Source organism: Lytechinus pictus, chromosome 10, assembly GCF_037042905.1.
Source record: "Lytechinus pictus isolate F3 Inbred chromosome 10, Lp3.0, whole genome shotgun sequence".
In the NCBI taxonomy this organism is placed as follows: Eukaryota; Metazoa; Echinodermata; class Echinoidea; order Temnopleuroida; family Toxopneustidae; genus Lytechinus; species Lytechinus pictus.
The window spans coordinates 17,729,504-17,755,041 of record NC_087254.1 but is presented as its reverse complement, the minus strand read 5'-3'; the positions used below and the strand labels follow the sequence as shown (position 1 = coordinate 17,755,041).

The 25,538-nt window shown below is 37.3% G+C and overlaps 1 protein-coding gene across 5 annotated transcripts in view; it reads right to left on the bottom strand.

The window, feature by feature from the left end:
• Nucleotides 1-25,538, bottom strand: part of LOC129269188 (axin-1-like) — a 45,368-nt gene that overhangs the window by 5,649 nt on the left and 14,181 nt on the right. For all 5 annotated transcript variants that reach the window (XM_064105455.1, XM_054906649.2, XM_054906652.2 and 2 more), the window contains exons 3-10: nucleotides 21,543-21,692; nucleotides 17,691-17,799; nucleotides 13,285-13,416; nucleotides 12,333-12,808; nucleotides 11,727-11,861; nucleotides 11,086-11,316; nucleotides 10,094-10,243; nucleotides 9,188-9,388 (exon numbers count right to left, since the gene is read on the bottom strand). In XM_064105455.1, coding sequence (XP_063961525.1) covers nucleotides 9,188-9,388; nucleotides 10,094-10,243; nucleotides 11,086-11,316; nucleotides 11,727-11,861; nucleotides 12,333-12,808; nucleotides 13,285-13,416; nucleotides 17,691-17,799; nucleotides 21,543-21,692 — 1,584 coding nt within the window. The remainder of the gene's footprint in view (nucleotides 1-9,187; nucleotides 9,389-10,093; nucleotides 10,244-11,085; nucleotides 11,317-11,726; nucleotides 11,862-12,332; nucleotides 12,809-13,284; nucleotides 13,417-17,690; nucleotides 17,800-21,542; nucleotides 21,693-25,538) is intronic.

Sequence of the window (25,538 nt, the reverse complement as noted above, 5' to 3'; positions counted from 1 at the left end):
TATATATGAAGGTCTGAGAGCAATGCTTTATGTGAAATTGAATCCTATATGCCAATAAGTCTTTCTGGAATGAAGGATTCACTACAGATAGGTATGGGAAAGAGTCAAAGGGAAAGGAAATATACAGTACAATCAGCATATCCTTGAAATGGTGCATCACTTTACAGTGATTACAGTTTAAGATAAGTTATGCAGATGGCAGTGAAAACAAAGAAGGGGCAATGAATAGCCATTCGTGACAGGCTTTTAACAAGACAAAACCAAGGAGAGAAATTAAAACAGGTGATCAGTTGCTCAATCACATCATGGGAGTGTTTCACAAGACATTTTGTCTCTGATTTTTCACTGACTAATTTGCTCTTATGTAGTCAATCAGATGCAAGGATTTTAGTAGCTTTGGCAATAAAAATCACTGAATATTTGTGCCATGAAATACTCCCCTTGTCAGGTCATGAATAAATATGGAAGAATGGATTTGTGAGATAGAAGACAGTGAGAGAGGGAGAGGTTAGATGAGAGGGACAGTAAAAGAAAAGAAAATGGCCTTGGGTAAGGTTCAACTTCAAACAGATATCCCGCCAGCCAGTGAAGCAAGCAAGCCTGCAGGTGCACTGAAAGACTGTATCATTCTGTCCCATCGTGCAACACAAGCTGCTTTCATACCCACTTCATACTCATAATTATGTGAAAGTTTTGCCATACAAATATTACATTGATTTAAAAGAGGAAGGAAGAACAAAGAATATACCCCACAAGATTGCACACATTGGCCCATACTCTTCCCTTCTTCCCTTTTAACGCCCTTTGCCATAAGCTTGCATTTAATTGGATTTTTCATGGTATAAATAATGAAATATAAAGCGTAATTATGGACAAAAATCTGCATAGTCTACGGTTTTGTACCATGGTAGAATTAAAACCTCTCTCAAGAATCAATGCCATCACATTGTCAAGGCAACTTGGGATTGACTTCTAACTGGGGTAAGCACTGGTGGTGGAGCAAAAAGGAGGTTAAGTATTGGATGGATGGTGAGATAAGAGAAAGGAGGAGTCAGAGTAAAGCACTTGGTATCAAAGGAATATAATTGGATAATGGCATTCGTTGATACCAGCGAGGTTTTGTACTCCAATGCTGGTGAATCAAGGAAATCTAATGAGAGAATCAAATCCAGTAATTAGACACTTAACTCTTATCAACATAAGAATGGTGTACTGATTACAACTGGGAATGGGGGGTAAGCATGTATAAAACCATACAAGTGGAGAATATATACCATTTATTACCTCTTAGAAGAAAAGGGGGGAAGTGGTAACAGATATGAAAATGAGCCGCGATCGGCACTGTCACTGGCCAATTAGGGCAGGGGTGTTGGGTTTCAAGAGGTGAAAATTAGCTACAATTTCCTACAGCAGGAGCAGGCTTTGGAGAGAGGGCCATTGCGGCATGACATCAAAGAGACCCCTAGCGAGTGGAGCGAATTAGGAGGGCATGACAATCAGGTTACCACCGAGAGCCAGTTGTCACAACAACTTAGAGTTCACTCTCAAAGACACGTTGGCCACATCACCAAACCCAATTCACACAGACTCATTAAAAAAACAAAGGGGTGGAAAGCACAATCATTTCTCTGTCCTAATACGGACCCCCCCCCCCTGAAAAAAAAAATTATTAAATCAAATCAGTTAACAATATTTTACTTCTTACTGGTTATTTAAAAAAATCATATCATGCTAAGTAGAACAGTGGCTTATAACAGATTTCAATACCAGATTTGTGTGCTACTTTGTGATGAAATTAAAAGTAGGAAAACGGTATAGCATTTTACTCCCGTGTGAAAGAACCAAGGTTGTGACCCTAAGGAGAAAGTCTGAAATGCTCTACAAGCCACACTCATCAGATGAAAAATGCATTACCATGCGGTCAATTACAGAGAAAGACAGAGAAAATGGCAGGTGAAAAATCCCACCACAAATCCAGACAATTCAAAGCAGTCACTCTCTTCTTCCTTCCTCTCATCCAATATTCCTCTCTATTTTCCTCTCTCGGTTCTCAAACTTGAAGCCACATAAAAAGACATGTGATCAATATCTCTGAAGATGAGATATCAACCTGTTTAAGACTGCATCTCATTCTCCAGAATGTATACGATTGGGATACATAAATGACACCCTCGCAATTAAAGTAGCAAAAAATGAATGAACAGCAATAATATTGTCAACAAAAAAGTACAATACTTCAGAATTTAATTGCTAATAGTTCATTAATACATAGCAAGAGGAAAAAACAAGAAAAATATAATTACTAGATTTCTTATACAGAGAAAAAGTTAAAGTAATAACCCCCCCCCCTGCCCTAACTGAAAACAAAAATTAGTGTGTGCAACAGTGCATATTGTCATTACATTCATGCACTGTACAAGTCATACAGCTTATTAAATGACCAGTGATTCTCTCTCTACCTTGACTTACATGTAGACATATTTTTAAAAAGTTTAAATTTGTTCTAATTAATATTCTAATATGGACATACCCTTGATAACCCCATGTGGATTTGGTGTTTCCTCTATATTCGTAGTTTTTGCAAGTAATTAGCTTTCTCTCTCTTTCCATTTTTAAATATTTTTCTGTTCATGTGATATATATTCTTGATTGTGATTTGATGATTATGTTTGTTTTTAATTTTAATATGTAAATAAATGAAATTGACAGAATTATGAAAAATTCCAGTTGGTGCCTGTATTTGTAGTACTGCCAGCAGAGAAAAATGATTTGCCCATTTCAAGAACATCTTATGATTATGGTACCTTGGCTGTTATGGTACTATTAAATCACTCTTAAAACATGACTCAACAGCCAATCAAACTCAAGGTATACATGGTAATTAGCATAATAGCAAAAGTCACAATAATCACATGAAAGTCTTTATAACACAGAGCCCTGGTCATTATTTCCTGCAACAATTTTACTTTGAAGGATACCCTAAAGATATATCTGGGGAGCGTTTCATGAAAGGACTTGTCAGACGTTTTATCTGACAAGTCCTATTTTATCTGACAGTTACCATAGGAACATTGTTTCTCAGCCAATCAGAACCAAGGGAAGTTGTCAGACAAACATGTTGATGAACACTCCCCTGATCTTGGATAGGACAGCCAACCGTGTTCAAGCTTTCAGAAAAATGATTAGCACTCTACACTGTTATTCTGGCCTGATATGTATAACTCCCTTGTATCGTGTTCTACAGTCATATTGATTGCGTGGAGTTGAGGTCAGTTTGACTGCATTCGGGAGGCCTATACAAGCAAAGCAGATGCAATTTCCCTGACCAGCCTTGGCTTATCTGTGGTGAAAGAGCAGCGACCCCTGTCTGAAGCATCAGAGCATGTAGAATTCTTGGTTGGGTCAACTTGGGGAGAGGGATTAATGGGTATGATATCATATTGGCCATATAGTCAAGGTTACTAGTTTATTAGAATCAACCATGACACTTTCAAGTGATGTTTCAATGGTTGTAAAAAAAAAAGGGCACCTTCCAATTGCACAAACATGTATTCTGTAAATGAAACACTTTGGCAGGAAATTCTGCAAAACCGTGGGCAGTAAAAGACAGTTGATCAATACAGAAAAGAGATCTCAAACAGCATGATTCTAAAACTGTTGTTGCTGCAATTGAGATGTATTGCATATAAAGTTCAACCCAAGGAGCTTCAAGTCAATGAATTGCGAAATAAAAATGGCAGCCGTTTCTATTGTTAAAACAAAACAAAGTAGACTTTCAGCATCATGCACATAAACAAAAGAATACCAAGACAAAATTGACTTTAATATCGTAATTCGTAATGAGAACAGTTTCTACTAAAAAATTAAACTGTGAAGGATGAAGAGCTGCATCTTAAAGCTAGCCAGAGGGGCCAGAGTTTAACAAGGCATGGGTGAAATATAGGAGCAAAACTGTCCATCGCAGCTCCAAAGATGGCCATCGATGGCTTGAGCACGATCAGAGATCCATGAGACATACATGGAGAGTACAAGAGACAAGATGACATCATGGTACATTAGATGTGACAATCACATCAAAATGACAGCCAATCCATTCATTCTTGACACCCTGCAACCGTCAACCCTCAGGTGTATTTCAAGACACATTCTGGAGAGCAAGCATTAGCATGCTGAGAGATGGGCAATGTGGCAATTGCCTTCGGTGAAGCGTATGCAACGGTGAATCCATTATGGAACACCACTTCAAACCCTGAGCAGCCTCTGGCATCCACGAATAAAAGGCAACAGTTTTACCCACTGAAGCAATGCACAGAAATGGTCCAATTTCCGATAGAAGCGACATCGCTCACCGTGGGATGAGAAAGGCCTTTAATTTGAAGATTCTTCTATCAAAATAGAAAGTGTAACCTTAAAATGAAGCAGTCTCTTGCAAGACACAGCATGGTCTGCCAATCATGACTACTGGAGTATTCTTAATGCATAATCCACTAATTCACACCACTTCAATAGGCAATTGCCAAATGGACATGACAATCTAATAGCTTGTTCACAAGTGCCATGTGATGACGCATCTTCATCATATCACAAGAGTATTCTCAGACTACTTCACTTTTTCCACCTGCAATTGTCAGTTTTTACATGCTATTACAGTAGAAGTAAAGAAAAGTAATGCAATTTTTTTATTCATTTTTCTTTCTGAGTCTGAAAACACTAGCCAGGTTGTGGGATCATGAATCAGCTATAAAGCACATAGGCCCGTATTCTGAAGTTGGGTTTAACTTAAACTTGGGTTTAACTTAAACTCGGGTTTAAAGTAGTATGGAAAGCCAATTGTTACATAAATCAGTAACAGTAGAGATATCATATTTAAGCTCATTTGGCTATCAAATCATTCATAATTGTCTAGGAAGTATAAATATATCATTGTCTTCACCATTGAAGAATCAGGAAAGAGCACAGTAAATATAAGAAACATACAACTTAATAAAAATTTTGACACTTTTGGCTCCCCATAATTTTAGCACAGAGTTAGACCATGGTCAAGTTAAACCTGTCTTCAGAATAAGGGCCATAGATTCAGGTACACAACCATGGTTAACACATTCTCCCAACTTAAATTTCAATACAATTAAAAATAAACAATTAAAAAAAATTGGGCAATACCACAATAAAAACAAAACAAAAAAGTCCAAAACACCAGGAATCTTTTCCTTTCTAGGCGTTCAGTAGGCTCAATCATGTGCGGTAGACCTAGTTCTTCGAAAGGCAAGCTGACTGGACCTTACGGCAATGTTGATGTTGCATTTCTTGGGCTGACCTCAAAACAACACCTGAAAAGTACTTCTATTGAGCTCATCAAGGGCTATGGAATAGCTGCTTTCATACCCCCACACGATCACAAGGATAGGCCTCAAAACACTCATTCTGCATGTACACACCAATGTGAACCAGTGTAGGAGGAGCCAGAAACAATATTCCTATTTCAGCGTGCAACACTGGCACTGGTCCGACGGTCCCAGACCAGTAAAAATTGCTGTCGGGCCAGTAACTTTTCAGAAATAGCCAGATTTACTGGTCTGACATGACCAGTAAAAAATATATCAAACCAATATAAATTATATTTTCTCCTCTTTAGTATCTTAAAAAATGGCTTTCCAAAATTGAGAAATGGTTCTCATAAATTGTGTTTTGTGTTTAGGTGTGTACTGTTTGTTAGTACGTTTTTCTTGGGGGGGGGGGGGCAATAAAAGAGTCATTTCTATATTTTTCCTTATTTATGGGACCAGTATTAAATTTATGTTCGGACCATTAAAAAATTGAAAAACTGGGTATCTACTGGTCCAACTTGAACAGGTTGGACCAGTAGAAAAAAAGGTTAGTGTGGAGCCCTGCCTATTTTTACTCATTCCTCTTGCCTCATGTTTACTACAAGTTCTTCTCTTACACTGTAAAATCCCTGCAAAAGTTTTTGAGATTTTGAGAAGTACCTACTGTAAATTTTACAGGCATTGTCTTTTGGGGACAATACAAGGATACTTTCAGTTCCCAACTGGTATAAACACTAGTATCTGGTATTTTATTGTATGGGTGGAATTCCTGATCAGACAATACCAGGTATTTTCTGTGATCTAGAGGGTATAAAAGCTCTACATGAGGGTCTCTCTTTCTGTGGGGGCGATGGGAATTAGGTGAAAAGACAATAACAAGAAAAAGTGGGTTCATTTCAGTGCTTAAGATGGATGTTATTTCTGAAATAGATGAATTAAAAGAATATTATTATACTGTTGATTATATTTCATCCATAGAGCTCCATAAATCTTACATCTTGTTCATAAATACTGATCAGAAACAATGAGAGCGATTTAAATTGCAGATGTAGACCTATATTTCAGATTTAACAAGAAGTTGCATGTTGAGAAGTTACTGATAAAACGTAAATATGAAAGAGAAAAGAAAGATTTTTTTTAGATATATCCTTTACCAATATTTTCATCTTGGTATCTTGATTTCATGAATAATGCAGGAATATAGCAGTCAATAACCCATCAACATGTTAAGAGGTAATCCATTCTATCCATCATCTACCAACTACCATTAAAAAAAAATGAAAGTACTGCTGCCAGTATCTAATACATATAATACCATTAAGTGACAACAGGAACAGGTAAATACTAATAATTCACTCTTCAGAAAATGATCCTATAAATGTAAGTAAATTCAAATATCAAATAACATTTCAAAAGATTAGTATGCCTTGCTACTGAATACCTCCAACAGGAAACAGATTTTTATGCATGTTTTTTTTAAATAAAATATCATCGATCATATTTTAATATGAAATAAGCTTCAACTGAATAGTGAAAGAGGAATTGTCATAATGTGCATAATTTCAAATAATACCATAACCCCATCCCCAAAAGGATTTGATTTATTCATGTTATTGAACCATGTTCCTCAACATAAGATCTTATTGTACGACTGTCAAATTTTGAGGGTAGAATTTAGTGATAAATGCGAGTATATTTTTAATATGGTTTTTCAAATGTCCAATTTATACTTTCTTTCAATTTCAAAATTAATCCCACATCAGTGAGGGAGAAGAAGATAAACTGCGGTGACGAAACGTGAGAAATATGAAACAAAATGCATTACAACAAATTACAGCCAAGTATGCGGATTCTTTCCTGTAATTATTTTTTTTCTAAAAGAGATTCTTATTAAGAATAAATCTAAGAATGAGTCAGAATATGGCATGCTGATTTGCCTTATGGTGATTTTAATTTTTACTGTTTTCTCTCTCTCATTTTTTCCTCTTCTATCCTTCTCTCTCTCTTTTAGTGTGAGAGTATCTTGAACACACAGCTGAGCATGCTGGGTACAATCCCCACACACACCCACAGGCAGTGCACAATCAAACGTCAGATTACATGGGCGGTGGAAGCAAGAAAACAGGGTGAACGACCTCACAGTCGTTGCCCTACATGACGCCACACAGCCACCATGCCCACAGGGGAAGAGACACAAACCAGAGTACACAACCAAAGAGACAGAGAGAAAGAGAAAGAAAAAGAAAATGAGCCACGGTAAAGGGGAAAAGAGAAAAAGGAAGTGAGAGGAAAGAGACAGTGCAAAAATCAGATGGTGTGAAGGAGAGAATGTGGAAAAGAAATGTACATGAGATAGAAATGGAGGTTATTACAATATTGTGAGACTTTGAGGGATGATGGGAAAGAGAGAGGAATAACAGACAGAAAAGGAGAAGAAAATAAGACCAAAAAAATAGAGAAATTGAATAAAGTAAAGGGAAGAAAGAAAAAAATTGGGAAGGTAATGTGATATTAAACTGAGAAATTGGGATCACGAGAATAAAATCTGAAGTTACAAGCAGATTGGATGATGTCAATAATAAGGAACAAATCAAGCTTCATATAACCAAAAAAATAAATAAATGAACCATAATCAAAGAGATCCACCCCGAACAAAAAAGTAGAAATCATTGTAATTACAATAATGATATTAAAAATGAATAACTATAAATAACTAAATAACTACATAAATAAATATAAACCAATAAATAAATAATGAATAACAAATTGAATCAAACAAGCAATACCTGGGTCTGGTATCACAAAGCTAATGGATTGATTACACTTGATGTTTTACTCTTGATTGCATCATGATTGATGTAAATCAAACATACAAACCGACCCTACAATCAAACAATACATTACATGTTACATGAATGCAGACTTAAAAAACCATTAAAACCATTATGACCATTGAATTTGAAGAAGCAAAAACAAAGAACACAGCAGATTGCAAACAGATGATCACAAAAAAGACTATTATCCAGTATTATTATCTACCCTTCAAATCACAAACAATAAGTGATTCTAATCAAAGCATGAAAGTGAAAATCAATCAGACCACACATTTTCTCAACTCGATACTCATCATGTTACTGAGCTTTGACTAAAGTAATCCTTAAACTTGATAAATAAACTTAAAAATAGACAAACCGTCCATACATCACATTCAATTCATTCCAGTATTGATCACATTTTAGAGAATTGATTTTACATGACAATAGTTGAAATATCATAGATACATCAAACAGCACCAAGAAAAGAGAAATTGCTCTAGAGAAAAGTGCAGTCGGGCAATGACTTGTACAATCATTAGCTCTTTATCTTTTTTTCCCAGGTTGCCATGGAAATAAGAGATTCTCATCCATAATTCATTGCTTCAATTGTCATATCTGATCCTCAGCCCCACTCAATCAGTCATCAACCTTTAAAAGCCTGACAGAGAGATAAGAGCTCTGTGAAAAAATTGAGTTGTTTTGACTCGAGATGATGGGGTTATTGGGAATAGGTGTTAAGAGAGTTAAGTACAGGTGGTGGGCAAGCAAAGGGGTGGGGATAATGTTTGTTTTCTCTTTGGCTACTTTTCTAGCCCACCAGCCCAAATTCGCTACATTGTGTAGCAGTTTACATAAAACCTGATGGGAATTCCAGAAAAAAAATTGACAGAGTAGGGAATGAGGTAGATAAGGAGAGGATAGAGCGGAAGAGGAGCGGCAATACACAGCAGATTTATATAATTCTGATTTAAACCAAAGGGAATAATTAAAGAGTGGAAAACTTAGCTTGTTAAATTAAAAAGGGGGAATATAATGGTTTCTTACCTGTAAGTACCCTTCTTTGAGATGAGAGCCTTGAACTGTCTCAGAGTGATCTCAGATCCCGGTAAGCTTGTCCTATATGGAATAGGATCATTACAGAGATAGTACGCAATGGTGATACTTGGTTGGACCTTCTTCTCCATAGTACCACTTGACGAGGTGGGCCGGCTTTTACTGGAGGAAGACGAGGAGGTGGGCCGCTTCCTGAAAATGGAAAACACATGGAGGAGAAAACTAAGATTATGGGGAGCAGATATGGAGCATTGTGGCCTAGTGGATTAGTATCAAACTGTGGAATAGAGGATAATGGGTTACTATCCCAGCCATGGCGTAATTTCCTTCAGCAAGAAATTGATCTACACTGTGCCCTCAATCCAGGTTAATGGGTATTCGGCAGGATTAATTCCGTGAATGCAGTGAGTGCTTGAAATGGCAGCTCGAGATATTCACAGAAAAAAACTCACTGAATTCAGGAAAAAGATTGAATTGCATGGGAAAAGCAAATTCTCAGGCTAAAGAAAAAAGAACCCTAGGACTTCACATTAAAGGTCTTACATTGTAGCGACTGAGCTTTACATATTCACATGATTGATATTAACATCTGCTAAAACGATTGGTAAAAATGGGACTTCATCTTCTTCCAGAGTAAGTGCTGCTTCAATGTGATGAAGATAAATGCACTGGTTGTGTGTGTATAAGGATGTGTTGGTGTATACATTACCTAAAAACTATTGTAAAAATTGTGCAAGAATATAGTCATAGACAATCACATAGGGAATGATATGAGAAGAATCTTAACCAGTAAAAATCATATGAGCACTGTTTGTACTAAAATTATATGACAAATATTTAGTCCATATAATTTTGGTACAAACGGCGCCTCATAGAAACACATCTCAAGAAACTTACCCTCCAGTGGTAGGAGGTCTAGAGAGACCCGGATATATCTGGTTATCAGAGATACTCGTGGGCATCGTCGATCTCGTCTGACCTGACATTGATGACGGCATGGTAGGCATCATACCAGGCCTTTTCTCCTTACGAGGATCACTGGTTTTACTGCATAGGACAATCAATAAACACAAAATTAAACTTAGATACAATGGAAATTTCTTTTGTGAGAAATGTTTTCATTTTCAACTGATTTATCATTGCCTAATGAAGGTACCACAAGATGAATAATCTTGTACAATTAAAATCATGTATGCACATTGCAGGATTTCAATCAGAAAGAAAATAGCTAGAAACTAAAATTATGGTTATCAATGATTTTTTTTTTTAATGTGGAATTAAATCTTTGAATATGACAGTGCTTTATTCATTAAAAAGCTTTTTTTTCTGTCACTGTCTGCTATTATAAACCAAACTTGATGTCAGAGTAGAAAATTCCCTTTAAATGTGATCTAGACTGCAAGGCCAAAATTCACAAAGGTGGTTTTGAAAACCAGTAGTTGAACTCGTGGTTTATGCAGATTTCCTGTATAAATTACGCTTATTTACTGTGTATATTAGAAAAATGTCCAATGCTGATGCGCGCTCTTGTCACAGTGCGCCTAATTGACGCCTGTCCACTCTTCAAAACAGTGGACTCGTGAATAAAATAGCGTACTGAGCCATGGCAACAGGTGTCAACTTGGCGCACTGTGACAAAAGCGCGCATCAGCATTGGACATTTTTCTAATATACGCAGTAAATAAGCATAATTTATACAGGAAATCTGCATAAACCATGGGTTCAACCAATAGTTTTCAGAACCACCTTTGTGAATTCGGGCCAAAAAGCTTAGCAATACATGGTAGAACAATTTTAACATCACATTGCACTGGCTACGATGTACATGAAAAGCAACTATACGATCAATCATCGGGTTTTGTGTACGGAGACCCCGTTATTGAACTGACCTGATCATTCTTTGTTGTCTACTAGACATATCAATCCTTCTCCTAGCTTCTTCCAAGACTGTCAATGGTTCCGGTGGTTGCATCAGAGGCATCTTAGGATCCTGGATGAAAGGTTGCTTAGGAAGGTGAGGTGAACTTCTCTTTGCCAGGTTAGTGGTTGGTGTATGTGTCCTTTCACGCTCCATTGAGTTGGGTCGGGATGTGTTATATTGGACTGGCTTCTTTGACATTCTGAAAACATCAAGGACATGAAAATAATTAATGGACAAATGCACTATACTCGAGTTTAATATTCTTGCTATTATCAATTCATTCATTCATGACTGGTAGAACACCTATACCAAAGACTTCGTCTAATATTCCCACGTCTCCTGTGAAGCAATTCATCACGGTAAATACCATTCCAGAAACCTCATATTCAACTATAACTGAGGGATGCAAGTTTTGAAAAGGCTTCAATCAACACGTTTACAACTTAACATTTGGCAGGAGTTTATTCCTTGAAATGCTTTAGTGCTGTAAAATGCCAGGATTATAATATCCAAAATCCATAGGAAGCACCTAGAGGCGTTAGATGATAACGTAACATGCATTATAGAAAAACTGGACATCATTATCACTGCGATGATCAGACTACTTACGTTGACATTGTCATAGTATTGTTATGCTCGGGATGCATTCGATGTCTCTGCTTATGATGCATAGGTTGAGTTGCTAACCTTGGATCAGGCTGTTCGTCACCCTCTCGGATCCAATCAGCAACACGTTTCATGGAACTAAAAGAAGAAATACCGGAAAACAATTCTTAAAAGCATATAAACCTTAAGCCAACTCTGTTTCAGCATCCACCTGTCTTTAGAGAACATAACTTTGTATTCCCTTGCGAACCCTCCCCATTAAAACACATGTCAAAAGAACCTGCCCATAGAAACCACCTACTCAGTAAGATCACTTTCCTTGTCTCCTCCCCTGTGCGGTCTTTAAATACAGGTTTGACTGGGCAAACTTAGAAATTTGTGCATAGGTTGGGTCTCTCCTCTGCATTGTGTAATGCAGATATTTCCATCCATTGCAGTAAATTTGAAAACAAAAATAATTGTGAAATGTAAACTTTTGATATAACCATTAATTTACTTCATTCACATCCAAAATGACGAAGATGACGCCATCATTCTGATACAATAGCAATAGATAATGCATAAAACCAAAGAAAGATTAACGTCCAACTGCTTTCTGTTTCAACTTACTTCTCTGAATCTGATGGCAATGATGGTGGTCCTTCATAAATTCCACTGTCTGTTGTTTTAGAAATAGATGAAATGTCAGACTTTTTACTACTTCTTTTTTTATGTCTCACATTATCCTCAATGTACGTCATGTACGGCGTCTCAGCCAAACCAACGCTGGCCATATTGGGTGGCACTATGAGTTCTTTCTGGGATTTTGACATGTGATGTCTACTATGATGTGGGTGGGATGTGATCTGTTTCGGATGTAACGAGACCTGGGGCACGTTGGCCATAGAGGGCGGCATTTTATTCCTATGATGATCGGGTGACTGGGAACGCGGCGTATGCCGGTTTGAGTCTCTGAACACCCTAGACATATGGTCCTCCAGAATACTATTAGGGTCATCCTCCACAAAATCATGGACGGGGAATATTTGGTTGCCAGGAGCCCTCATGGTCGTTGATGCCGGTGTTTTACACTCATGTTCCTCTTCCTATTATCAGACAGGAGACAAACACAGGATTTATGGTGATCAATTGTTAACACAACATTTTGTGAAATGCTGATGGGTTACATGTACATGTATATGCTGCAATAAATAATGAATAGAAATCTTTCAATATAAAGGAAAATACACATAACTTGCATGTTCCTATTCCAATGCATCATAAAAAATCAGGCAGAAAAAACTACGTTATACATAGAACTTGACCTTTTGGGAGAATAGGTTGCAAACAATGTCATACAAAGAACACTTAAAACTAGCTATTCTCTTGATTGATATCATCAAACTTTCATTGATCAGTACTCAGCCCGTATTACAGAGCATAGTAATTGATTGATTGAATTAATCACAATAACATCCAGTTGGAAAAGCAATCCTACCATCGGTCGCTACGCTTTGTATTACAGAACCCCAATTGTATTAGAGGCTAGAGGTCCCCTTAAAAACTGAAGAAAAAAATTTACCTCAACTTTGCGTAATTTGGCAGCAAGTCTTTCTTTAGCTTCCCTTTCTGCAAGAACCTTCTCTAACTTCTCAGTTAATTTCTTTGCGAATTCAACCGGGTCTGTTGGTGGTAGTTCTCTAGGATGAGCACGCTAAAGAAGAAGAAGGAAAAAGAACATGTATAATGTGGAAGCTCTAAAGGGTCTTTGTTACAAGTGAGAAAATATGCTCTCTGACAGAATGAGAAATACTCCATTCCATTGTCATAATTCATAGTAAGAATATGCAAAAGAATTCCTAAACTATGTGCGTTGACTTTGAATGTATTCGGTTTTGTATGTTTCATCAATATGTTGTAATGATGAATGAATTAACTGTGATAAATTCAATTCAATATGTCACTGAGCCAAGAAAATAATGTGCAATAAAGACTTGAAACCAGATAGGATATCAGCCTGAGATCCTGAATCACTCGTGTTTGTGAATGGAACAATCAACCATAGAGGGAGACAGATTAACATATCTTGGAAAGTGCAGAACAGCAGAAGCATTCAATGTTTTGTTTTTGTTAAATATCCCCTGAGGCAAATAAAATACATTAGCTCTACATTCATGTTTCACTATTATGTCAAAGTATATTTTCAAGGTCCCTTCAGTTCTTTTATATTCTCCAGGATTTGTTCCCCTGGAAGTTCACAGAAATGCCTGAGTAGCAATTACGAATTTCACACCCCAGCTGAGCTGTGAAGGTCAAAGGTCATGGAAGTGAAGCCTCTTCTGGAGAAGAGGTCAGGTTGTTTAGTCTCAACTTCTCAGACTCACTTCTCATCTGGAAATTCAAAACATGGGTGGCAATCATAGACTACCCCGGTAAGAGACCGTTGAGAGTTGTGACGGGAATGACACCACCCTGATCATTTTGTCATATCTACTTCAAACTTGAGGAACGTCTCTTAAGATATATTTGAGGTAAGCAATGCTAGGCAAGGGTGAGTCTGAAAAGGGAATTTCTCCAGACTAATAAGGGGCATATGAAGCACAGATGGGATGCTGGAAGCCTGTCAAGGTCTACTCTGTACCACCACGATGGAATTCAACAAGTTCAATTGCAAAACCAGCTGACTGGGTGCGAAATGATACAAGATCTTCTTAGATCTCTTGCAAAGGGGGCACAACAAAAGGGTGGGGCCATCTTACAGGGGATACTGTCCAGCGTAATATCAAAGTGCATGTACATGTATGTCGTTGAATGTTTGCAATCTTTGCAGGAATTCGAACGAACTAACTAAAAGTATTAATGATTTTCAAATTATGTGATTGATCATGCACATTAAATGCACAACCTGTGAATCACTGTGCCACTATCCATTCAAGTCATTACAATGAATGGGATTAAGTCATGTAATCATTTTCCAATTCCACCTCTGAAAGAATCTTTAGATGTGGATTTTTTTGCATCATTTTAAACACATTCTCATCAGCTTTGATAGCTGTAGCAAGGGGCAGGTATTTTGAGAAGGGGGCAAGGCAACTAAATGTGACATCAATTTCTCATCAATTGAATAACCAGGGTATCTTAGGGTTTCAGACCTCTCTTGTCTGTAAAGTTCTGTGTTTCTTCTCTTTCCTTTTCCCTTGTTTTTCTCTTCTTGAAAAATAAGATGACGCAGTTGCCTACAACCCCTTAGCACAGCCCTTGGTATTGTGGAAAGGGTCTTTAACAGACTTGCATTGGATACCACATATGGTATTCAAATTAAAACAAACAAAAAGATATATGTGGTGGGTGGTCGAAAGGTCAGTTTTCAATGAAAATGAATCTTTTCTTGAAATCATTTAAGGATATTTCGCATTAGGAAACTTTTTGCCAGATGGCATGGCCAGATTGAGGGTACAGTAGAGACATTCTATCTTGACCTAATCTTGTATGTTCACACCCTGTAACAATGCTTTACAAGACACAAAACTCTTAATTAATAGTCCTTGACCTTTCCTTTCAACATTGAGTAGATATACAATGTTCAGTTTTCTTCCCCCCTCTACCATATTTTAATTGATTTCCCTCATTTAAAATATTGATTTTTTTTCCTCCTCTCATCCAATTTTTTTTTTTCTGAACATAAATGTAATGTATTTTGCTACATTCAAAATCAATAGCCTCCCATTCTTGCTCTCTTAAAGGGGTACTCCAGGCTAAAAATATCATGAAAATCTGATAAAAAGCAACAAAGTTATTGAAATTAGAAGTTTAGCAATAGTTTTTGAAGGGCAAAATTTGAATAAGCATAATTTCAAGAAGGGATGACATCGTCAGTTTGCTCATTGAATATTCATGAAAAAATTCATAGAACCGTTTCACCAAATAATGCAAATCTTTGAAATGTCATAAATTTGTTAACTCCTTATCTGATTTTGATGAAATTTTCAGTGTTTTGTTAGTATGATATTTCTTTATCTCTTTAAATCATATATTTTTAGCCTAGAGTACCCCTTTAATACTATACCAGTAGGGTCAATAGCCCAGGCTACTTGCAAAATTGGCTTCCGATTATAGTCTCTGAATGTCTTCTCCCACTTTCTTCCTGATATAAGATCTCTCTCTCTCTCTCTCTTCCCCGCTGATCAACTATTGCATCTGTAAAAACCTGACAAGGTTCTTGTCTCTATTTCTATTTCTCTCTTTGTTCACACACGATTCTTATACTACTTTGACTCTCCCCAGCCACCTCTACCTCCACCGTGTCCACTTCCCTCATCAATCTTGATCTGAGTGACCAGTCAGATTTGCATTTTAATCACATATCCTCTTGACCAGTAGACCAAGTGACCAAACAAAGAACCTTTCTTGACCATTAATCCTGCTTGGAGACTAGCTAAAATGAACATCAAGTTTATGCTAAAGCATTTATGCAAATTTCCCTTCAAAAGTCGTCCAGACAGCATTAGGGTTCATACTGGCGTCTGTGCTGTAAGGGATTTACATGTACATGTAGATTATGTTGTTTTTTTCTTCAAAGAAACAGTATAATTTTCATCCCCTCCCCCTTCCTGCATCCTATAGTCCACCTAAAAATGACAGGTAAAATGTCTGAATGACAGCTAAAAATATCTGACGTCTGACTGAAATGTGGTTTCTGATTGTTGTGTAGTTTTAAAGACGACTTTGGTCTGGAAAAGACGTAATTTCATGACGTCAATCGAGAGATGGTTAATAACGTTCAAGTAATATATTCCTGGAGCATGCATTACATTATAGATTAACCATTGTTCCCTTTCTATTTTGAATGGGGGGTGGGGGCAAGCCAGAAAGGGGAATTCTATAATTCTTTCTCCACATGGAAATGCTAGCATCATCTGACAATCATCACTTCACAATGATAAAAAAAAATATGAAAGAGAGAAGATGGATGAGGCTACATTTTGAGACAAATCAAAACTTTATGTACTGAGGGGCATTGCATAAACATAATATTCAAAACAAACATAAAATTTATTCAATTTTTTTTATTTCAGATTTTAATTTGACATTGATTGCAATGTTTACTTCACATCATACTAAATTTCTATCCCCACGATCACTGAAACCAAACTGTCAAGGCACAGATTGGGATCTTCATAGAAAGTCAATTATTAGGGACAGTGATTTTCAAAAAAATTCAAAAAATAGCTTTTTCCATTTCAGAAAATTTTCTGATTCCCCATAGACTTTGTGTACATGAAAAAGTGATGATTCTGTTAACCCAGGAAATCAATACGCGTTGAGTAACGCAATACTCGCGCTGGTCAAAATTTGTATAGATCTGCTAATGCTTTAGAGTCCAATCTATACGAGCACACAAAATATTTTAAGAAACACATTTAACATGAATACATCGTCACCTTTCACATTAGCATTATTTTAGGGTTGAATGAAATCTAATCGATAATTTGGGGACTTTTTGGACATCGTTTTGAGCAGTCGACGACATTAGTCTATCCACCATTTTGGATTTGAGGAGTACTGTGATCGTGCTGTCACATCACTGAACGTTGAGGGCAGCAACACATGGCCATGTCAACAAACATATGTTTGTTGGTTATAAAATAAAATGTTTGGTCGCTTATTTCAGCTTGCGCATGTGAACATTTTCAACACGATTGAGTGATGGAGTAGAGTGCAGTCACAATGTGTGGATTGTCATGACTGTAGCGAAATGAGATTGTGATTTCGTTGAGATTTTGGAGTAATTTCTGATGTTATTCTTTGGATTTTGAGGAAAAATATGTTCTCCGTTTGAAAAGCCATTTTTCCGTTTCAAAAGGCAGTTTCTGTGAATTCCGTCCGTTTTCTGCAATCGCGAAAAATCACCGTCCCTAAATTATGAGGTGACCTAGGACAATATTTGAAAGGGATTTTATCAGCTTTGATTGGTCTGCATGTACTTACCGGACAAGGAAGATGAGTCATTACTTTTCCATTCTGTCTGATATTATATTTCATATTTCGCTTCTGTCTCCTCTTCTGTTGCTGCCTCGACCTTACTGGAAAACCATCCCTGTATTACAAAGAGCAAAACATGCAACAATAATGATCAAAAGTGAGTAAAAATAATTTGATATCGTAAAAAAAAAAAAAAAAAAGGTTTAGTCTGATAATGATGCAGATGCTGAGATCTCCTTTGCATGTTCAGAGTATGACACAAGAGTGCATACCACAGCTAGGATTTGAACCCACCACCCTCTGTTTGAAAATTGAGAGCATGGACCTACTGTCCATGGTGAGAGAAAGAACCACGAAACCTTGACAAGCCCACATCATAGTCCTATGAGATCTATAGAGTCCAAAGCTAACTTCTTGCAGGTGTATGTAATATCAAGAGAATGGAAGAAGCGGCATACAAACAAAGAAGGTCTGCTTTGAAATTGGGTTAGATTGAAACACTCTGTCAGTGTGTGCAAGGAGAAGGGTATGTATCCAAACCCAAATCCTCTGTAATTGATCTACTTCGTATTACCTGCTTTGGGTTGGCAGGAGCATTTCCCCATCGTCTACTTGTTCTTCTATTCCGTTCTTTCTGGTTGAAAATAATGTTGAAATGTCTTGTCGTTGCAATAGCTTGCCATTATTGGGCACTAGGAATACATGTAGGCTTGCCATACACTGTTGGCCTAGATGCATGATGTTCAGCATTTTGGATAGTTGTTGGCAAGGGAGAGGGACAAATTCCATTTATTTTCCAGGTCAATGTTAATCATCCAATATTTTAAGGTTGGAAATGCTTGATTTTCTTAAAATTAAAATAGATTTATAGATTTATTCACTTCATTTTCATAATTGAATATTTTGATAACATCAATTAAAGAGCAGTATTCAAGTTTCAGTTGGAAGAAATTATAAACAGGAGTACTAGTATACCCATCTTTATATTTGAGATGGGCCGAGCATAGAATATGGGCCTACACTACAGTTGTAGAAACTGTAAATTGAGTAGAAGACTATGACTGGTAGGGGGTAGAAATGAAGTAATAAGATTTGTGCCTTATTTTAGAATCCTAGGCTTAGCACCAAGCAGTACATCCCCTGTGGGGATGGCGGAACTACTTCACTCCAGAGTAAAATGAAAATGAGATTTTGTCTATCAGTCATCAGTGGAGCAATGCTGGTTCTCCTTCCAGGCAGGCAGTCTACTGCTACAGCTGTGACATCATAGTCTATAATATACAGACCCTTCACTACGCAACACGAAAAGATATATTACAAATATGCAGCAATTCAATACTGAATAGTAACTGTTCTATTATTGCGAATAAGAGTAGAATATAAATCCACGGACAATACCACAAATCAAAGTATCCAAAAGGGACAACCATGCAGAATACAGGAAGTATATAAATACGAAGGTGGGAATAAATGAATCTTTTGCACAAATGATGCAAAGTGATTGTGGACAAAAAACTTTGCAGAGACAAGATAGCTCACAGGACAGGAGAATCATGAAGTTGTTGACAAAGCAGAGATACACTGTTTATTTCACTAATCTAGCTCACATGGTGAGGGGTGTCTATTTCTAGACTATTTGTTTGCTGCCGCATAGGAGAGGAAAAAAAAGAAGCCAGTCCCCAAAGATGAGAGAATTTATTTTCCAGCAGGGCAGAAGGAAACCGAATGCAGCCGGTATGAGCCCCAGTGACACTGCTAAATCAAATTACCAGGGGAAGAAGGGGGGCAGGCATCGCAGGGAAGGGCGGCAGGCAGTGTCGGCACTGGATCAAAGCGTTGTAAGGAGATCCAGAGAGGAGAGAAAGGACGAGAGTGAGAGAAAGAAGAGGAGAGAGAAGGAAAAGCACAAGAGATGGAAAATGTAACAGTCTCACAGGCTAGGCACCCCGCTTCCATCTCCAAGATTTCCCATTTGGAGACCGCCTTTGTGTTAATAGGAATAGCCTTGGGTAGATTAGAAACACAGTGTGATGCAAACTTGTATTTCACCTCAACATGAAAAACAACTAACAAGCAGTTGCTACTTTGTACCCGATACATCATCTCCTTCGCCATGGTCTCAAGGAATTAACCCAATTGTTACCCCAGGATCAAAATATGTATCTCAATGGGCAGCGTTCCTGAACATGGTATTGGATTGGTTAATACCATTAAATACTTTAAAAAACAATTCTATACATGGTAGGTGAACAGCAGAGGTTATTAACAGAGAAAGGGAACTTCTTGAAAAGTATATAAAAAGGGGTCAATACACATTCTGCAAAAGGAAACAAGCAGTTTCATCATTCATGAAACACAAAGGCAAAGGGAAAAGAAAATAAGGATAAAATGGGGCACATGCAATTATCTTGTGTGTTTATAAAAAAAGGCAGTTGATGGCAGTAACTGATGATCAATGGACAGGCTCGAGGGATTGTCAAACAGACAGGAGAGAGAAAGCGATAAAAGAGATAGAAGAAACAGAAATGAAGGGTGGATAAAAGATGAAGAGATTTGAACAATGATAAGCACTACAGGTAATCATAGTTAATACCCACACACAGAGCCATGCATGGTGGTGGAAAGAGGGCATCGCATACAAATAGAATTCATACCCGCAATATAAATACCATGCAATGGTTTTTATTAGAACTCAAATTTTCCATGCATGGTCGAACATCTACGGTAGGCCGCAGACTTCAAAGCAATGACCCGACTGAATGAAAAATTTGATTCTGAAGCTTAACAAGCTCCATACAATGCCGTAAATGGGTGTAAAGCCGAAGCCGCGCCAAGCTCTCTACAAAACAATTTACAAACATGTTGGCAAAAGGATGATATCTGTGCTTACCCCCCCCCCCCCACCTTCTCTCTCTCTCTCTCTCTTCTTTTGATCATGATAATCATATTGCCATAAATGACTGGGCATGGATGGAATTAGTGGGTTAGCTGGGAGGTGGGCTGTGAAAAATTCAGCAACCACTGCATTTGTTGATGTGATTAACAACACAAGGGACTTAGGCAGAGCTTCCGCTCTAGGCACAATGCGCTCACACAATAGCCAACCTTCCCTCCTCTTTCCCTCTCTCTTCTCTTTATAACTAACCTCGTTTGCATCTTAATAAGAGCTGCCCCTAAACTGTGCTATTACCCAAAATACAAGGCGACAATCATTGTGTGCTTTGTGTGTGTTCGGCTGATTTTATCATAGAAGCTGGAGCCAATTTTTTTTTACCATCAAAAAAATATATTCTCGAAAAGATATAAAATATCAGAAGATTGGTCACTGAACATTCCTTTCAATAACCCCACAAAGAAAAAAAAAAAAATTTCATCCTCTGAGTATACCAGAATTTAATTCAACTTGAATTTCCAAGCACACACATATAGGCCTATATGAACATGTATACATGGTAATTAAAGATTAAATTCCATACATATTTTTTTAAGACTACACATTAGACATTATACCTCAGTCACATTTGATCTACGACGGCCATACGGCGAGATGAAAACAGTCATTTTATTCATTTTTTTCAGACCACTTACATGTACATGAAGCTATTAAAACAAATTGTTAAAAACGGCTGTTTTCGACTCGCCGTACACATAGATCAAATGTGACTGAGGTATTATGAAATTTGTTGCATATATTACACTTGAATACTCCCGAGTTTGATCTTCTGTAACTCATCAAAATAAAAAATTATGTTTACTTCAAAAAAATATCAATAATAGTATCCAACATTCACATACAATGACCAGAGGCTTGAGGTATACCCATTTCCTAAACCTGGGTGAAGTGTGGTTAATACTTACACACTGGAGTCTGTTAGAGACATGGTGTCGTCTGAGATAGCATCACTGCTCAGAGATTGTAACTCAGAATCATTGTTTGACGTTGCAGGTGCTATGGCTGCGCAGCCTGGGTGATATGGATTCTGACTACCTAATAATCCAGGGTATAATCTGCAATGGGAAAGAAAAAAAAAGTGATCTTTAAAATTTGGCTACTCTTTGGTTGTTTTAAAGCTAAATTAAAGTAGTTGCAGTAAAACACTGATTTCGTGAGTCTGTAAAACCAAGGTTAAGTATTACTATATCATCGTGGATCTAGATCTGGTACAGTTACATAAACTGAACTTTGTGAAATCATAAAATCTAAGCTGAAAAACGATCACACTGAAGATTGCCAACACAGATAGGCACACGTGGGACAGTGTATATTATTAGTGCTGGAATAAAGACCCGACGGATGTGCCCGAATCCGCGCTTATTTTGTTTATTTCTCAGCAATAACACAATTTCTTCCAGAATCCTTTGGCACATATTTTTTATTCATACAAACAGACACTTGGGTGGTCATTATATTGGATTCTGTAAAAAGTAATTTTGAGATCATTACCACAACTGGCATTTCTCTTTAAGTCAATTGTATCCATGTTGACAGGGTTTTTTGAATACCCAAACAATCTCATTCTTAGCAATTAAATCCTACCTTAAGGGATAGTCAACTGCATGTACATGTATATTTAATATCTTGATACAAATATTATACTTATTGTTTTAAAATTGGGAATTCCCATCCTAAATCCCAATGACATATAATGACAAATAATTTTGCCATTGTCATGTATAAGGGTACGTATCTATAGGCCTATATGACACTTCACCATCAACATTCTAAAAACCTATATTGACTGGTTCTTTTTACTGAGTTGGTTATTTATACAAAGCTAACATGTAGACCTAGTAGATATATCAGCAGTTCAAATATGTAACCGAAATGTAAAGCCTCCAATGTCACCTATATAGAAAATACATAACAGGTCTATTGTATACATGCAGGGCCAACACATATTTTGCAGTGCTCGGGTGTGCAATCTCTGAAATAAATTTTCAGTGGCAAGTACTGGTAATATTGCCCCATATCACTGTTTCCACCATTTCTAGCTTTCAAGGAATATCCGGATAAATGCTGCAGATTGCATGCATGAAAAATGTGGGATTCAATTTCATTCCAAATTTCCATATGACCATCCCAAGTATGCACAGCCCCCTCAATGGCACTGCATGACCAGTCTGAAATACCAATACATGTACATCCACAGATCCACTAGCTATTTGACCAAAGGTGATATGTAAGGTACTGGTCATATAATACACTACACACACATACCATTGGTCTTGGCAGAGATTGCATGGAATTGAACACTGTATTTACTTTGTTTTCTTACACCACCTCTTCTGTTGGTCTTTGAGACCACTAGTCTCCTTATGTCCAGACGCCCTGCACGTACAATGTACAAAGACTTACAAACTACATGAATGTAGGCAGACATTCTAGGTTTTTAACAAGAAATTTTAAATCAAATACAAGATCTGTATTCAACTACATGTAGGCTTATGTATTCTGACTGATTGCACAAATCGATCCGGCATCAAAGAAATAAACGAAATAGTGAACGTACACACAGGCATCTGATATGTAATGCAACATGAATCCCTTTGATTGAGGGTTTGGACAGGATTATCATCACTCTTTCACCCATTATTAGTTGTATTTTATTCGAAAGATATCACAATGTGATTGACTGCTTGAGCAATTCCTATCAAACATTGTTATGAGCGCGACTCCTAGCTGAATGGGTATATAAGAAAAGACTACATGTACTACCACAGTGCAACCAATACCGGGCTCTGCCATGTTGTGCAAATGGTACTTTGTTTGGACATTCCAGTATCGTTGGTCAAAGGTCAAATGAACTATAATAAAATGGGGCCAGGGTGGTGTATTGGCTTTCTCCCTGTCACTGCACTCGCTTTAAACAGGACAAGACAGTCACTTTTCTTTTTCTAATCTAGTTTAAAGCCAGTTCTCTGCGTTGAATGCATGGTACATGATGTAGGCTACAAGCATGGATTCATGCACATGATGCAATATACCATACGCTTGTAGGCTACAAGTACATGTTGTAGGCATCCAATCAGTGCCACAGAAACATACCTGTGAACCTTAATATTGGTATTTATAATTACATCATAATGGTCAAATCAATGTTGCCCATTCAAGTAATAACATGACCATCATAATTTTTCTTTAAGTACCAGTACATGTAGGTGTAATTCATTTTCTCTAGCCCCTCCCCCCCCCCCCCCCAAAAAAAAGGCCTGTGAAGGTATAGGTACAGTATGATGCTGTCGGGTAAGTTTTACAAAGGAACATTTTTTGCTGAAAATTGCTCACAGATAGATATATGGGCCTAATAATTCAACACTGTCATTGACTCCAATAATTCTCAAGAAGAAAAAAGGGAACTATGTACATGTAATCCAGCAATGAAGCTCTGCTCAAAGATTTATAACTTGAGTATGAGGGAAATGCCTGCTTCACATCGGCATGTCCATGGAGAAGGTATGTAGCCTAAGGGTTAAAAAATTAATTTCAGCCTCCTACAAGCAAGGGAATGAAGAGACAATTTCCACCTCACCTCCTATTTAAGATTAAGGGTGCTTTCATACCCTCTTTATTATAAAAATACCTGTAAATTATACAAAAACTCGTCCCAGCAACCCAGGCCCCAAAACAGAGCATAAACATTTGGGGGTAAAAATCTATCTGAATCAGATTATAAAGTTGCTGAGTTATGAGGGAGCAACAGTACTCAAGATTGCATTTATATCAGATATATGCATTCTAAATGCCTGCGCCCTTTAATAATAGATATTCCTGCTAAATTTCCAACAATTTTGACAAAAAAATTGACAAATTACCTTCATGTACAACTTGCTGGTATTTTCTTTTGAGAATATTTTACACATATTTTGCTTTTTTACTGGAAAACACCTGGCATTTTTTACTGGAAAACACCTGGCATTTTTTACTGAACTGGGTAGATTTATGGCATAATATACCAGGTAGCCTATACTGTAAGTATGACAAAAAATACTAAAATGTAGTTGGTATGAAAGCAGGTTCTCTCACCCCAAACGTGTTCCAATTCTATGTTGGGACTGTTTGGACAAAGTCCTACTGCCAAGAATCTCAGGAGGCTGGACCACACAAAGTCTCAGTGGGAAGCCATTTTCTCATTTTCTTCTTTTTTTATTTTGACCCTTCTTCTTTGAAACAACATCAAACTGTGCTCCATTTTTGCCTGGTCTCCTTCACAGCTCTCTAATTCATCAGCATAATCAGGGGGGATTGCACTGGGGCTTGGGGCAATTCCGCCCCCCCAAAAAAAAAAAAAGTGATCAAAAGAGAACTGGAAAATCCCCATTCACTGCTGTATTAAAGCAAATCAAATGTGGTTGATTTATGCAGTAGGTTGTGAAAAGTAGCCCCTAACAATAAGAAATGACTTTTAGCCTGGCTATAATCAATGTACATACATTGTACATGTACATGTATAGGGCCTACATTCCCAGTTTAGGTTCACATGTAATGTAAAAAAAAGTCAAATCAGTACAACATGCGAAGGACCACTGTCCTCTCACTAATTTCTAATCATTTCTAAACATGAATTTAGATCATTTCTGTGTACCGGTAAATAAAATCCGATGAGTAAATAAATGTACATGTACATGTTGTACCATTGGATACTTCTTTAAAGAAGTAAAGGGCCACACCAATCACCCAGTTTGACTCAAATATTCATAGATAGACACATGCAATCATGCAGGGAGGATATTTATTGCATAGCCTTCCTTACCAGGCTCTAGATGAAATTGTTAAAATATGAACCTACTGTACATGTAGGTTTGGATACACTTACATGTAAGGACAAGGAATACCAGTAATTTCCCTGATATCGC